At 43.2% G+C, this 11323-nt stretch overlaps 1 protein-coding gene across 7 annotated transcripts in view; it reads right to left on the reverse strand.

The window, feature by feature from the left end:
- The window catches only part of LOC106090811 (CAD protein), a 96505-nt gene that overhangs the window by 5894 nt on the left and 79288 nt on the right, over nucleotides 1-11323 (reverse strand). For all 7 annotated transcript variants that reach the window (XM_059366647.1, XM_059366649.1, XM_059366646.1 and 4 more), the window contains exons 5-7: nucleotides 5659-5801; nucleotides 3721-5584; nucleotides 3258-3641 (exon numbers count right to left, since the gene is read on the reverse strand). In XM_059366647.1, the coding sequence (XP_059222630.1) occupies nucleotides 3258-3641; nucleotides 3721-5584; nucleotides 5659-5801 (2391 nt within the window). The remainder of the gene's footprint in view (nucleotides 1-3257; nucleotides 3642-3720; nucleotides 5585-5658; nucleotides 5802-11323) is intronic.

Below are 11323 nucleotides of genomic sequence, written 5' to 3' on the forward strand. Positions count from 1 at the left end.
TGGGATGTCCATGGGCGAAAATTTGCCATGCTGATGACATTTGCGAGGTACCATGTCATGCATGGTCATGTCAAAAATTCTCCCCCCAGGAGGTGTCGCACTGCGGCATACCGTTCGGACTCGGCTATAAGGTCCCTTATCATTGATAAACTCAACTTGAATCGGAAAGCAGTCATTGATGTGTGAGAAGTTTGCCCCTGCTCGGTGCCTGGACAATTTTGTACTCTAGTCCCAAATATCTTTCTTTGAGTCCTATATTAACGTATTGGTAGGTATTTCCGGTTTGAGAGGTATTTCGGTGATGGTCACATGACCATTAAGGTAAATAAAAGCTTCGTGCTCTATTTTCAAACACATTTTATATGAGCCCCATAATGGCAGGATTGGTAAATAAGTTAAGTTTGAGGGTGGGGTGGACCCCAGCGTCTTTGATTATGAATTTCCTGAAAATCAAACAATTTCCACCCCAAATAGCTTTTATATAATAGGGAGGTATTTTGGGTTGGGGCGGTTCCCCAAACACAAACACGTTATTGGTCTATATATCCATTTGGAGGGCTTTGGGCGGCCCCCGCGGCACCCCACCCCAACAATAGGAACCATGTTTTGTTTTCTGTTAGAGTGCAAAAAAATTTCCAACGAAACACATTACCAAAGTTTGAGATCTGGTATTTTTAAAAATCAGGGTAATGAGAATTGCTTTATAGGGGAGACATTTCGTCCCAAATATGGATATAAAATTCGTATTACACTCCCAAATCCCTTTAACTTGAGCCCCATATTGCCAGGGTCGGTAAGTATGAACCGTTTAGAGGGTGTTTTGGGGATGGGACGGTCACCGGCACTTTGCCCTGAATATAGATATCAAATTCATTCTTTACTCCCATATTGATCTCCCAAATCGGTCGGTAAATATGAACTGTTTAGAGGATGTTTTGGGGATGGGACGGTCACCGGCACTTTGCCCTGAAATAGATATCAAATCCGTTCTTTACTCCCATATTGATCTCCCAAATCCCTTTTTTTAGCCCCATATTGCCATGGTCGGTTAGTATGAACCGTTTAGAGGGTGTTTTGGGGATGGCGGACGGACTGGACGGCCACCGGCACTTTGCCCTGAATATAGATATCAAATCCGTTCTTTACTCCCATATTGAGCTCCATATTGCTATAGTCGGAAATGAAGTTTAGTTTAGGGGGTGATTTAGGGCGTACCCCCAAACACTTGGCTCCAAAATTGGATATCAAATTCGTTTGCTACTCTCAAATACCTTTAATTTGAGTCCCATATTGCCATAATGGGTTAATAAACCTATTCGACGTATTTTTAGGAGGAAAAGCGCCACCCAGACTTGAACGCAAATTTTAATGTCATATTCATAATCTACTCCCAAATACCTTCCATTTGTGTCCCATATAGCCATGGTCGGCTGATATGCCCATTTGGGGGTATTTGTAAACCACAGCCAAATACTGTTCATTTGAGTCCCATATTGATGGGGACGTCGAATATATCTGTTTAGAGGAGTGGTGGGGGCTGCTAGATACTTGGACCCAAAATTTAATGCTATAATCATTTTGTAGTCTCCAATACCTTTCATTTGATACCCATATATTGTGCCTTTCAGTCCACTTTTGATTTTGGTTGGCGTTTTTAGGATAAGGGGGAGGGTCCGCCACCAGCCGATATCTAAAAATTATATATAGCATATGTTTCCTTCCGCAAAAACCTACATAATCTATGAAAATTTTAAGAAAATCGGTTCACCAGTTTTTGATTTTGCGGAACAAACAAACAAACGGAGCCTCATATAGCCATGGTGATACACATGCCCATTTGGGGCGGTTTACGGAGGTGGGGTGACCCCCTACAATTCGATTTGATTTTGTATGCCAGATTCGTAATCTACTTACGAATACCTTTCATTTGAGCCCCATATTGCATTTGTATGCTTTTAGAAGTTTTGGGGTTAGGGTACCTTACTGGGTACTTGTACCCAATTATTAATATCATATTCGTGGTCTATTCTTCACAATCTTTCATTTGATATCCATATGGCCCTTACCGGTCCACTTTTAATTTTGGATGGTGTTTTTTGCGTAACGGGGGAGGTACCGCCCCCTTCCGATATCAACAAATTATAAAGTCTATTTCTTCTTCCTGGCTATATTCGTAATCTACTCCCGAATACCTTTCATTTGACCCCCATATTGTCGTGCTCGTCCAATAAACCTATTTTAGGGTTTTTTTGGGGTTGGGGCGGCCCCCCGTGTTACTTGGACCCAATTTTCAATATAAAATTCGTACTCTACTCCTGAACACCTTTCATTTGAGTCCTATATAGTCCTGATCGGTATACTTTCTGTTTTGGTTAGTACTTTTGGGGTAAGGGGGAGGGTCCGCCCCCCTTCCGATATCAAAAACCAGACCAAACTACACAATCTGTGAAAATTTCAAGGTAATAGTTCAGTCCGTCCGTCTGTCGAAAGCACGCTAACTTTCGAAGGAGTAAAGCTAGGCGCTTGAAATTTTCCAAATTTTCCAGGTTGGTTGGGCTTGTAATTGGGCCGAATCTGTCCATGTTTTGATAAAGCTGGCGTATAAACCGACTTCTTGAGCTTCTAGAGGGCGCAATTCATATCCGATTTGGTTGAAATTTTGTACGTGGTGTTTTGGTATCACTTCCGACAGCTGTGCCAAGTATGGCCTAAATCGGTTGATAACCTGATATAGCTGCCACATAAACCGACCTTGGGTCTTGACTTCTAGAGCCACCTGAGGGCGCAATTCTCATCCGATTTGGCTGAAATTTTGCATAAAGTGTTCTGGTATGACTCTCAACAACTGTGCCATGTATAGTCTAAATCAGTCCATAACCTGATATAGCCGCCATATAAACCGATCTCCCGATTAGACTTCTTCAGCCTCTAGAGGGCGTAACTCCTATCGGATTTGGCTGAAATTTTGCATGACGTGTTTCGTTATGACTTTCAACAACTGTGCTAAGTATGGTTGAAATCGGTAGATAACCTGAAATAGCTGACATATAAACCAATCTTGGGTCTTGACTTTTAGAGGGCGCAATTCTTATCCGATTTGGACGAAATTTTGCATAAAGTGTTTGATTTTGATTTCCGACAAATTTGTCAAGCATGGTCTAAATCAACCATTTCAAGTTATAGATAAAAGATTCCATACTGACGTTAAGGCACTCTAAGTCCGTTTCCCTCACCCTTATCCTTAGCATCATACATACCCTTTCATATTCCTCCTCGGTGGCAAAGCGTTCTCTTTGTATGCGTGTCATATACAAAACATCTGTGGTGGGCAAAGCATCCTCTAGACTATCCAGGGTCTTTTGGCTAATGCCCTTTGATGATAGATAATCCATTATGTGATTAGGCATGCGTAAACTATCCGGGCTGACATATTGTATGGTAACATTATACAAAGTCAATAGGCGGGCCAAAGAATGTACAGTACGGCCATGTTTTAAATCACCAACCATGGTAATAGTCAAACCATTGACAGTGCCTATCTCTTCGCGTATGGTAAAGATGTCAAGTAAGGCCTGTGTGGGGTGTTCGCCCACACCATCGCCGGCATTGATGAGGGGTTTGCGTGAGTGTAAAGCGGCGCGCTTCCAAAGATTACAGGGGAGTGGAGAACAATAAAATTAATAGAAATTGAGAAAAAAAGTGGTTCTAACTTTTACTTACACCCACTGCGCCCGGCTCGGGATGCCTTAGCACCACCACATCGGAATATCCTGCCATAACGGCAATGCTGTCCTCCAATGTCTCGCCCTTTTTCACCGAGGAACTTGTCTCATCCATATAAATGACACGTCCTCCCAAGCGTTGCATGGCTGCTGCAAAGCTGCATGAAGTTCTGGTGCTGACCTCATAGAAGACGGAGGCCATTATTTTACCCTTCAGCAAATCGTCGACAGGGCGATCCTTGGACACTCGACTCTTCAACATTTGGGCCAAATTGAAGATATCATTCAATTGCTCTTTGCTAAACATATCCACCGACAAGACATGGCGTCCCAGCAAAGTGGGCGCCACTGGTGAAATGGGAGCATTTAAGGCAGAATTTTTCTGTATAAGTTCTCGCAGTGTGGCATTGCTGGCCGAATCACAACGAATGCGAGGCAATGGAGATATGGGACGCAAAAAGCTGGGATCTCCCGAAAAGTGAACCTTCGAAGGAGTCTCGGAGAGCAATCTAGAGAAGGCCTCATTGGCCTGTGAATCAGAGACGAACTCAGTGCTGCGATCCAAGGCTTTTATATTTTCCAAGTTATCGCACGAGGTCTTAATCTCCAACATTTCCATGGGCTTGGCGAGATTATATTGGCTGCGCACATTTTGTCCAAAGCCGGGTTGCACCAACACCTCACCGTCTATAAAGGCCACTTCGCCGCGCAATACCACCCGATGCACCTTGCCCTTGACCTTGGTGCCCTGGAAAGGCGTCCATTTGGACTTGGAGTGCATAAAGTCTTTCGATATCACCCACTCCTCATCCAAATCCACCTCCACATAGGTATTGGGTTGATCTGGCAAACTGAATATCCTCTTGGGATTGCGATAGAATTTATTTTTGATGTCATCCAGCGCTAGACGTCCCTCATCCACTGCCTGCAACAGCAAAGGCAGTATAGATTCCAATCCTGGGAATCCTGGAGGAGGACTCTCTGAATTTTTCTCTTCCCAAGTGTGGGGAGCATGATCCGTGGCGAAAACGTCTATGTACTCCAGATTATCCCACAAGGCCTTTTGATCTTCGGGAGAACATAAGACGGGCCTTACTTCAGCTCGCCCTGACCCTATGAGCGGTACATCCTTGGTGGACAAAAACAAATGATGGGGACACACCTCGCAAGTCACTCGCATGCCCTTCTCCTTGGCTGCCTTGACAATCATTATCTCCTCCTTGCGAGCCAAATGGCAGATGTGGACAGCTCGATCCATGAGATGGGCCATTAGTATCACAGCACCCATGGTCTGTCTTTCGGCGTGGCAAACAATGGGAGCACGCTTCGGCCAATGCTGCATGTGCTTCTCCCAAATGGTCATATCGGTCATTTTCAAAGTACTGAAAGTGTCATTCAAATACATCTTTAATCCTGCCGCCTGGGCGGCCAACTCATGGATATGCTGCCAATTGTTGTCCGATGCTCCCACAAAGAGGGCATAATCGCAGCGTGCCCCAATCTTGGCCAATTCTTGGAACAGTGAAAAGCTGGTACGATCCACTATGGAGGGATTGGTGTTGGGCATGGCACAAACCATGGTAACACCTCCAGCTAAAGCGGCAGCTGTGCCACTGGCAAAGTCCTCTTTGTGTGTGGCTCCTGGTTCTCGGAGATGTACATGAACATCTATAAAGCCTGGCAGCGTTACCATTCGCCTTGAGGTCATGCAATCTGTATGGGTCTTCATGGCAGGCCTGCGACCAGTCACTCGCATAGATTCTACCAATAGTTTAGTGCACTTCACATCGGTGACCAGGGGAATGGAGTAATCGACGGCAAGGCGTCGTGTGCGATAGCCATGGGTCATGAAGGAGGAAACTCTGCGAAGAAAAATAAAATGGTAGATTGGAATCATAAGAAAAAAAAAGTTGCTCTTAGTACTACTTCTCCTTACCTTCTAGCTCCCCCTCCTCTCATGGGTAGATTGATTATCATATCGAATTGCTTCTGGGATAAGAACTCGGCCAAGTGCATAAGCTCACCTCCACTAAGATCGTCGGTAACATTTTTATCGAAAGTCCACTGAACGCATTCCACCTGAAATGGGGGAAAAAAGACAAATTGAACGACAATTGAATATGAAATCAAACTTTGTAACAAGTCGGAGGCAATCGTGCCGCAGAAGTTAGCAGGACCGCCTGTGACACTCAATGCATGGGTTCGAGAACATTTGAAAATTGTTCAGCGGTTATCGCCTTCTTATTATGACTACATTTGTGAGGTGCTTTGCCATGCAGAAACTTCTCCTGTAAAGCCTAGTACCTGGCAGCCGGTTGTACGCACCGGATTGACCCAATGGAATCATTTATCGGCAAGGCCTTCCGCCTCAGTAAAGGTGTTTCTCATTTTTTCGTCATGGAAGGGGGCACCTCCCGGAGTGCCTTCTCTGCACGCTTCTGGTCCGAGCCGGGAGTGAAAAGAACCCCGGACCCTAGTTCTGTTCGGTTTGCCAGAACCGCCTCCAATATCGGTCGGTGTTTGTGTAACCGGTGCATTGAGTGGGTAGATTTCCGATCTTGCCCTGGCCTTACGTCACTTCGGGAGTATAGTCGCACTAAATATGTTGCAAGGTGCTATGTGAACAAAGACAGCAGCGACAAGCGTCGTCGTAGTCGGACTATGTAACCCCACCCCGACCTCTCCCGTGCGGCAATATACTCAACAGCTGCATCCCAGTCCCAGTATTGCCAGGCCAGTGACGGAAGTGTATCTTGGTCTGAGACACAAGATCGATGAGATAGTGGATTTTATGAGTCGAAAGAACCTAATGGTTGCGGCGTTCCAGGAGACAAAGCTGACCGACACCTGCAGCCTGCACAGTTGTTACGGCAAAAACGTGCTTTGTAAGCATCGCTTAAGGAATGGAGGTGGGGGATTGGCCCTTCGTGATACACCATTCCGTGCAGTATAGACCCATCTCACCTGCGCCTGGCGCTAGTGACCCCTACATGGAGTGCATGGGAATAGCAGTCAGGTCCACTACTGTCGAGATAGAGCTATACAACGTTACCCATTTAATGGCCAAGCTTACAAAACCCACATAAGTGGGCTACTGTGTGGTCATGGTTCCAGGCGACTTTAAGGCGCATTACGTTTCACGGCATTCTCCCCTAGATAACGGCTAGCGGGGCAAAACTTTGTAAGAGCAGACTAAAGGCTCCAACTTTCTGCGTGGTGAATGAAGATGACCCACCCCACTGGGATTACGAGAAGGTGCAGCAGCTTGCCAGACATTTCCATTGCATCCCCTGATCTCCTGAGTGACGTAACCTGGCAAGCCGTCATTTCTTTGGGATCAGATCCCCATAATTCTCACCTTCGACCGACCACCCGATTTCATAACCTCTGAGCGCGGGACGTTTATCAATCAAATGAAGGCTGATTGGGCCGGCTTCAGAGAGTATACCAGTGGCTCCTTCAATTGTGCTAGTTGCCGAGAGAAAATTCCGAGACATCATTAAAGCAGCAGCCGTTCGTTTTATACCAGCCGGTCGAATACTCCAAGTGCGGCTCAATTTCCCGGCGCAACAGTGGCATTCGCAGACGAGCGTAATGAGATTCGTCGCATGGATCCGGACTAACACCAGAATCAGCGAGCTGAATCTGGAAATTAAGAGTGTAGTCAACAAACATAAGCGGAAATTGTTACTAGAACACTTGGAGCAATGTAACTTAGGCACCGATTAAGGCAAGCTGTGGTCTATTGTTAAGTCACCCTCGAACCCTAGTAGACGCGATTGATCCGAAAAGGTGCGCCAGGTTGTTCAACCGTATATTTTCATCCAATTTGGCTGAAATATAACACAAAGACTTGAGTTATGACTTCCATCCAAGTGTGATCCGAATCGGTCTACAAACAAATATAGCCTCCATATAAACCGATCCCCGGATTTGACTTCTTCAGCCCTAAGAAGCCTAAATATTAAACTTAACTGGATTTGGCCCCTTTTTTATGACTTACAACATCAGGGCCAGTTTTATCGAATCGGCCAATTTGGTGATATAGGCCCCCTTAAGTACTGATGTCTCGAAATTACTTCTTGAGATCAAAATATTTCAAATACAAACTAACTTAATAAGGGCACACTTCAAGCGGAATCCATGGTGGTGTGTGGCCAAGATTAGGCCTGGCCGAACTTTACTAGTTTTTGAATAGTTTTAGTACCTTTCCCAAAGGAAAGGGTAGTTTTAGTACAGTTTTTCAAAGGACAGTGTAGTTTTAGAACTCCATCCCAAAGAAGAGGGTAGTTTTTCTACCCTTTCCCAAAGGACAGTGTAGTTTTAGAACTCCATCCCAAAGGAAAGGGTATTTTTAGTATCCTTTCCTAAAGGAAAGGGTAGTTTTAGTAGCCTTTCCCAAAGGAAAGCGAAGTTTTTGTACCCTTTCTCAGAGAAAAGGTAGTTTTAGTACCCTTTCCAAAGAAGAGGGTATTTTTAATACCATTTTCCAAAGGAAAGGTTAGTGTCAGTATCCTTTCCCAACGAAAAGGGTAGTTTAAACACCTTTCCTAAAGAAAAGAGTAATGTTAGAATCCTTTCGCTAAGAAAAGGTATTAAAACTACCCTTTCCTTTGGGAAAGGGTAGTTTTAACACCGTTTCCAAAAGGAAAGGCTCGTTTTAGTAATCTTCCCCAAAGGAAAGGGTAGTTTTAACACCGTTTCCCAAAGGAAAGGCTCATTTTAGTAATCTTCCCCAAAGGAAGGGTAGTTTTAGTACCCTTTCCCAAAGGAAAGGGTAGTTTTAGTAACCTTTCCCAAAGGGCTGGCTGGTTTTGTTACCCTTTCCTAATGGAACACTTTTCCAAAAGAAAGGGTTATATTAGTACCCTTTCCCAAAAGAAAGGGTAGTTTTAGTACCCTTTCTCAATGGAAAGGGTAGATTTATTTACCTTTCCCAAAGAAAGGGGTAACTTTAGTACCCTTTCCCAAAGAAAAGAGTAGGTTTACTACCCTTCCACAGGGAAGGGGTAGTTTTAGTACTCTTTCCTTAAGGAAAGGGTAGTTAAGTACGCTTTCCCAAAGAAAAGTGAAGTACCCTTCCCAAAGAAGATTGTATTTTTAATACCATTTTCCAAAGGAAAGGGTAGTGTCAGTATCCTTTCCCAACGAAAAGGGTAGTTTTAGTACCTTTTTCCAAAGGAAAGGGTAGTGTTAACACTTTTACTAAAGGAAAGGGCAGTGTTACTATCCTTTCCCGAAGAGAAGTGTAGTTTTAGTACCCTTTCTCAAAGGAAAGGTTAGTTTTAACACTTTTCCCCAAGGAAAGAGTAGTTTTAGTACCATTTCCCAAAGGAAAGTCTCGTTTTAATAATCTTCCCCAAAGGAAAGGGTAGTTAAGTACCCTTTCCCAAAGAAAAGTGTTGTACCCTTCCCAAAGAGGAGGGTATTTTTAATACCATTTTCCAAAGGAAAGGGTAGTTTTAACACTTTTCCTAAAGGAAAGGGTAGTGTTAGTATCCTTTCCCTAAGAGAAGTTTAGTTTTAGTACCCTTCCCAAAGGAAAGGGTAGTTTAAGTACCCTTTCTCAAAGGAAAGGGTAGTTTCAGTACCGTTTCCCAAAGGAAATGGTCATTTTGGTACCCTTTCCCAAAAGAAACGGTAGTTTTAGTACCCTTTCTCAAAAAAAGGGTAGATTTATTAACCTTTCCCAAAGAAAGGGGTAGCTTTAGTATCCTTTCCCAAAGAAAAGAGTAGGAAAGGGTAGTTAATTACCCTTTCCCAAAGAAAAGTGAAGTACCCTTCCCCAAAGAAAAGGGTATTTTTAATACCATTTTCCAATGGAAAGGATAGTGTCAGTATCCTTTCCCAACGAAAGTACCCTTCCCCAAAGAAAATGGTATAAAAAATACCCTTTTTTCAAAGGAAAGGATAGTGTCAGAAACTTTTCCCAACGAAAAGGGTAGTTTTAGTACCCTTTCCCTAAGGAAAGGGCAGTTTTAACACCTTTCACTAAGGAAAGGGCAGTTTTAACACCTTTCCTTAAGAATGGAGTAATGTTAGAATCCTTTCCCTAAGAAAAGTGTAGTTTTAGTACCCTTTCCCAAAGGAAAGGGTAGTTTTAACAGCGTTTCCCAAAGGAAAGGCTCGTTTTAGTAATCTTCCCTAAAGGAAAGGGTAGTTTTAGTAACCTTTTCCAAAGGGCTTGCTAGTTTTGTTACCCTTTCCTAATGAAAAGGGAAATTTTAGTACACTTTTCCAAAGGAAAGGGTTATATAAGTACCCTTTCCCAAAAGAAAGGGTAATTTTAGTACCCTTTCTTAATGGAAAGGGTAGATTTATTTACCTTTTTCAAAGAAAGGGGTAGCTTTAGTAACCTTCCCAAAATAAAGAGTAGGTTTACTAACCTTCCAAAGGGAAGGGGTAGTTTTAGTACCCTTTCCTTAAGCAGAGGGTTGTTAAGTACGCTTTCCCAACGAAAAGTGAAGTACTCTTCCCAAAGAAGAGGGTATTTTTAATACCATTTTCCAAAGGAAAGTGTAGTGTCAGTATCCTTTCCTAACGAAAAGGGTAGTTTTAGTTACACTTTTCCTAAAGGAAAGGGTAGTGTTAGTATCCTTTCCCTAACAGAAGTGTAGTTTTAGTACCCATTCCCAAAGGAAAGGGTAGTTTTAACACCTTTCCCCAAGGAAAGAGTAGTGTTTGTACGCTTCCCAAAGGAAAGGGAAGTTTAAGTACCCTTTCTCAAAGGAAAGGGTAGTTTCAGTACCGTTTCCTAAAGGAAAGGCTAGTTTTAGTAATCTTCCCCAAAGGAAAGGGTATTTTTAGTACCCTTTTCCAGAGAAAAGAGTGGTTTTAGTACCCTTTTCCAAAGGAGAGAAAAGTTTTAGTACCCTTTTTTTAGAGAAAAGGGTAGTTCCAATACCTTTTCCCAAAGTAATGGCTAGCTTTAGAACCCCTTCCCAAAGGAAAAGCTAGTTTAAGAACTCTTTTCCAAAGGAAAGGCTAGTTTTAGTACTCATTTCTAAAGGATAGGGTCATTTTAACACCTTTCCCCAAGGAAAGAGTAGTGTTTGTACCCTTCCCAAAGGAAAGGGTAGTTTAAGTACCCTTTCTCAAAGGAATGGGTAGTTTCAGTACTGTTTCCCACAAATAATCTTTTAGTAATCTTCCCCAAAGGGAAGGGAAGTTTTAGCACCCTTTCTCAGAGAAGAGGGTAGTTTTAGTACCCTTTCCCAAAGGAAAGAGAAGTTTTAGTACTTACTTTCTTAGCGGAAAGAGTAGTTTTAATATGCTTTCCCAAAGTAATGGCTAGCTTTAGAACCCCTTTCCAAAGGAAAAGCTAGTTTAAGTACCCTTTTTCAAAGGAGAGGCTAGTTTTAGTACCTTTTTCTAAGGGATAGGGTAGTTTTAGTACACATTCGCAAGGGAAAGATTCGTTTTAGTATCATTTCCCAAAGGAAAGAGTAGTTTATTACCCTTTACCAAAGGAATGGGTAGTTTTGGTACCCTTTCCCAAGGGAAAGGTTAACTTCAGTACACTTTCAAAAAAGAAAGGGTAGTGTTAGTATTCTTTCCCTAAAACAAGGGTAGTCTTAGTAAGCTTTGCACAAAAAGAGGGT

The sequence above is a fragment of the Stomoxys calcitrans genome, chromosome 4 (genome assembly GCF_963082655.1).
Source record: "Stomoxys calcitrans chromosome 4, idStoCalc2.1, whole genome shotgun sequence".
Classification (NCBI taxonomy): domain Eukaryota; kingdom Metazoa; phylum Arthropoda; class Insecta; order Diptera; family Muscidae; genus Stomoxys; species Stomoxys calcitrans.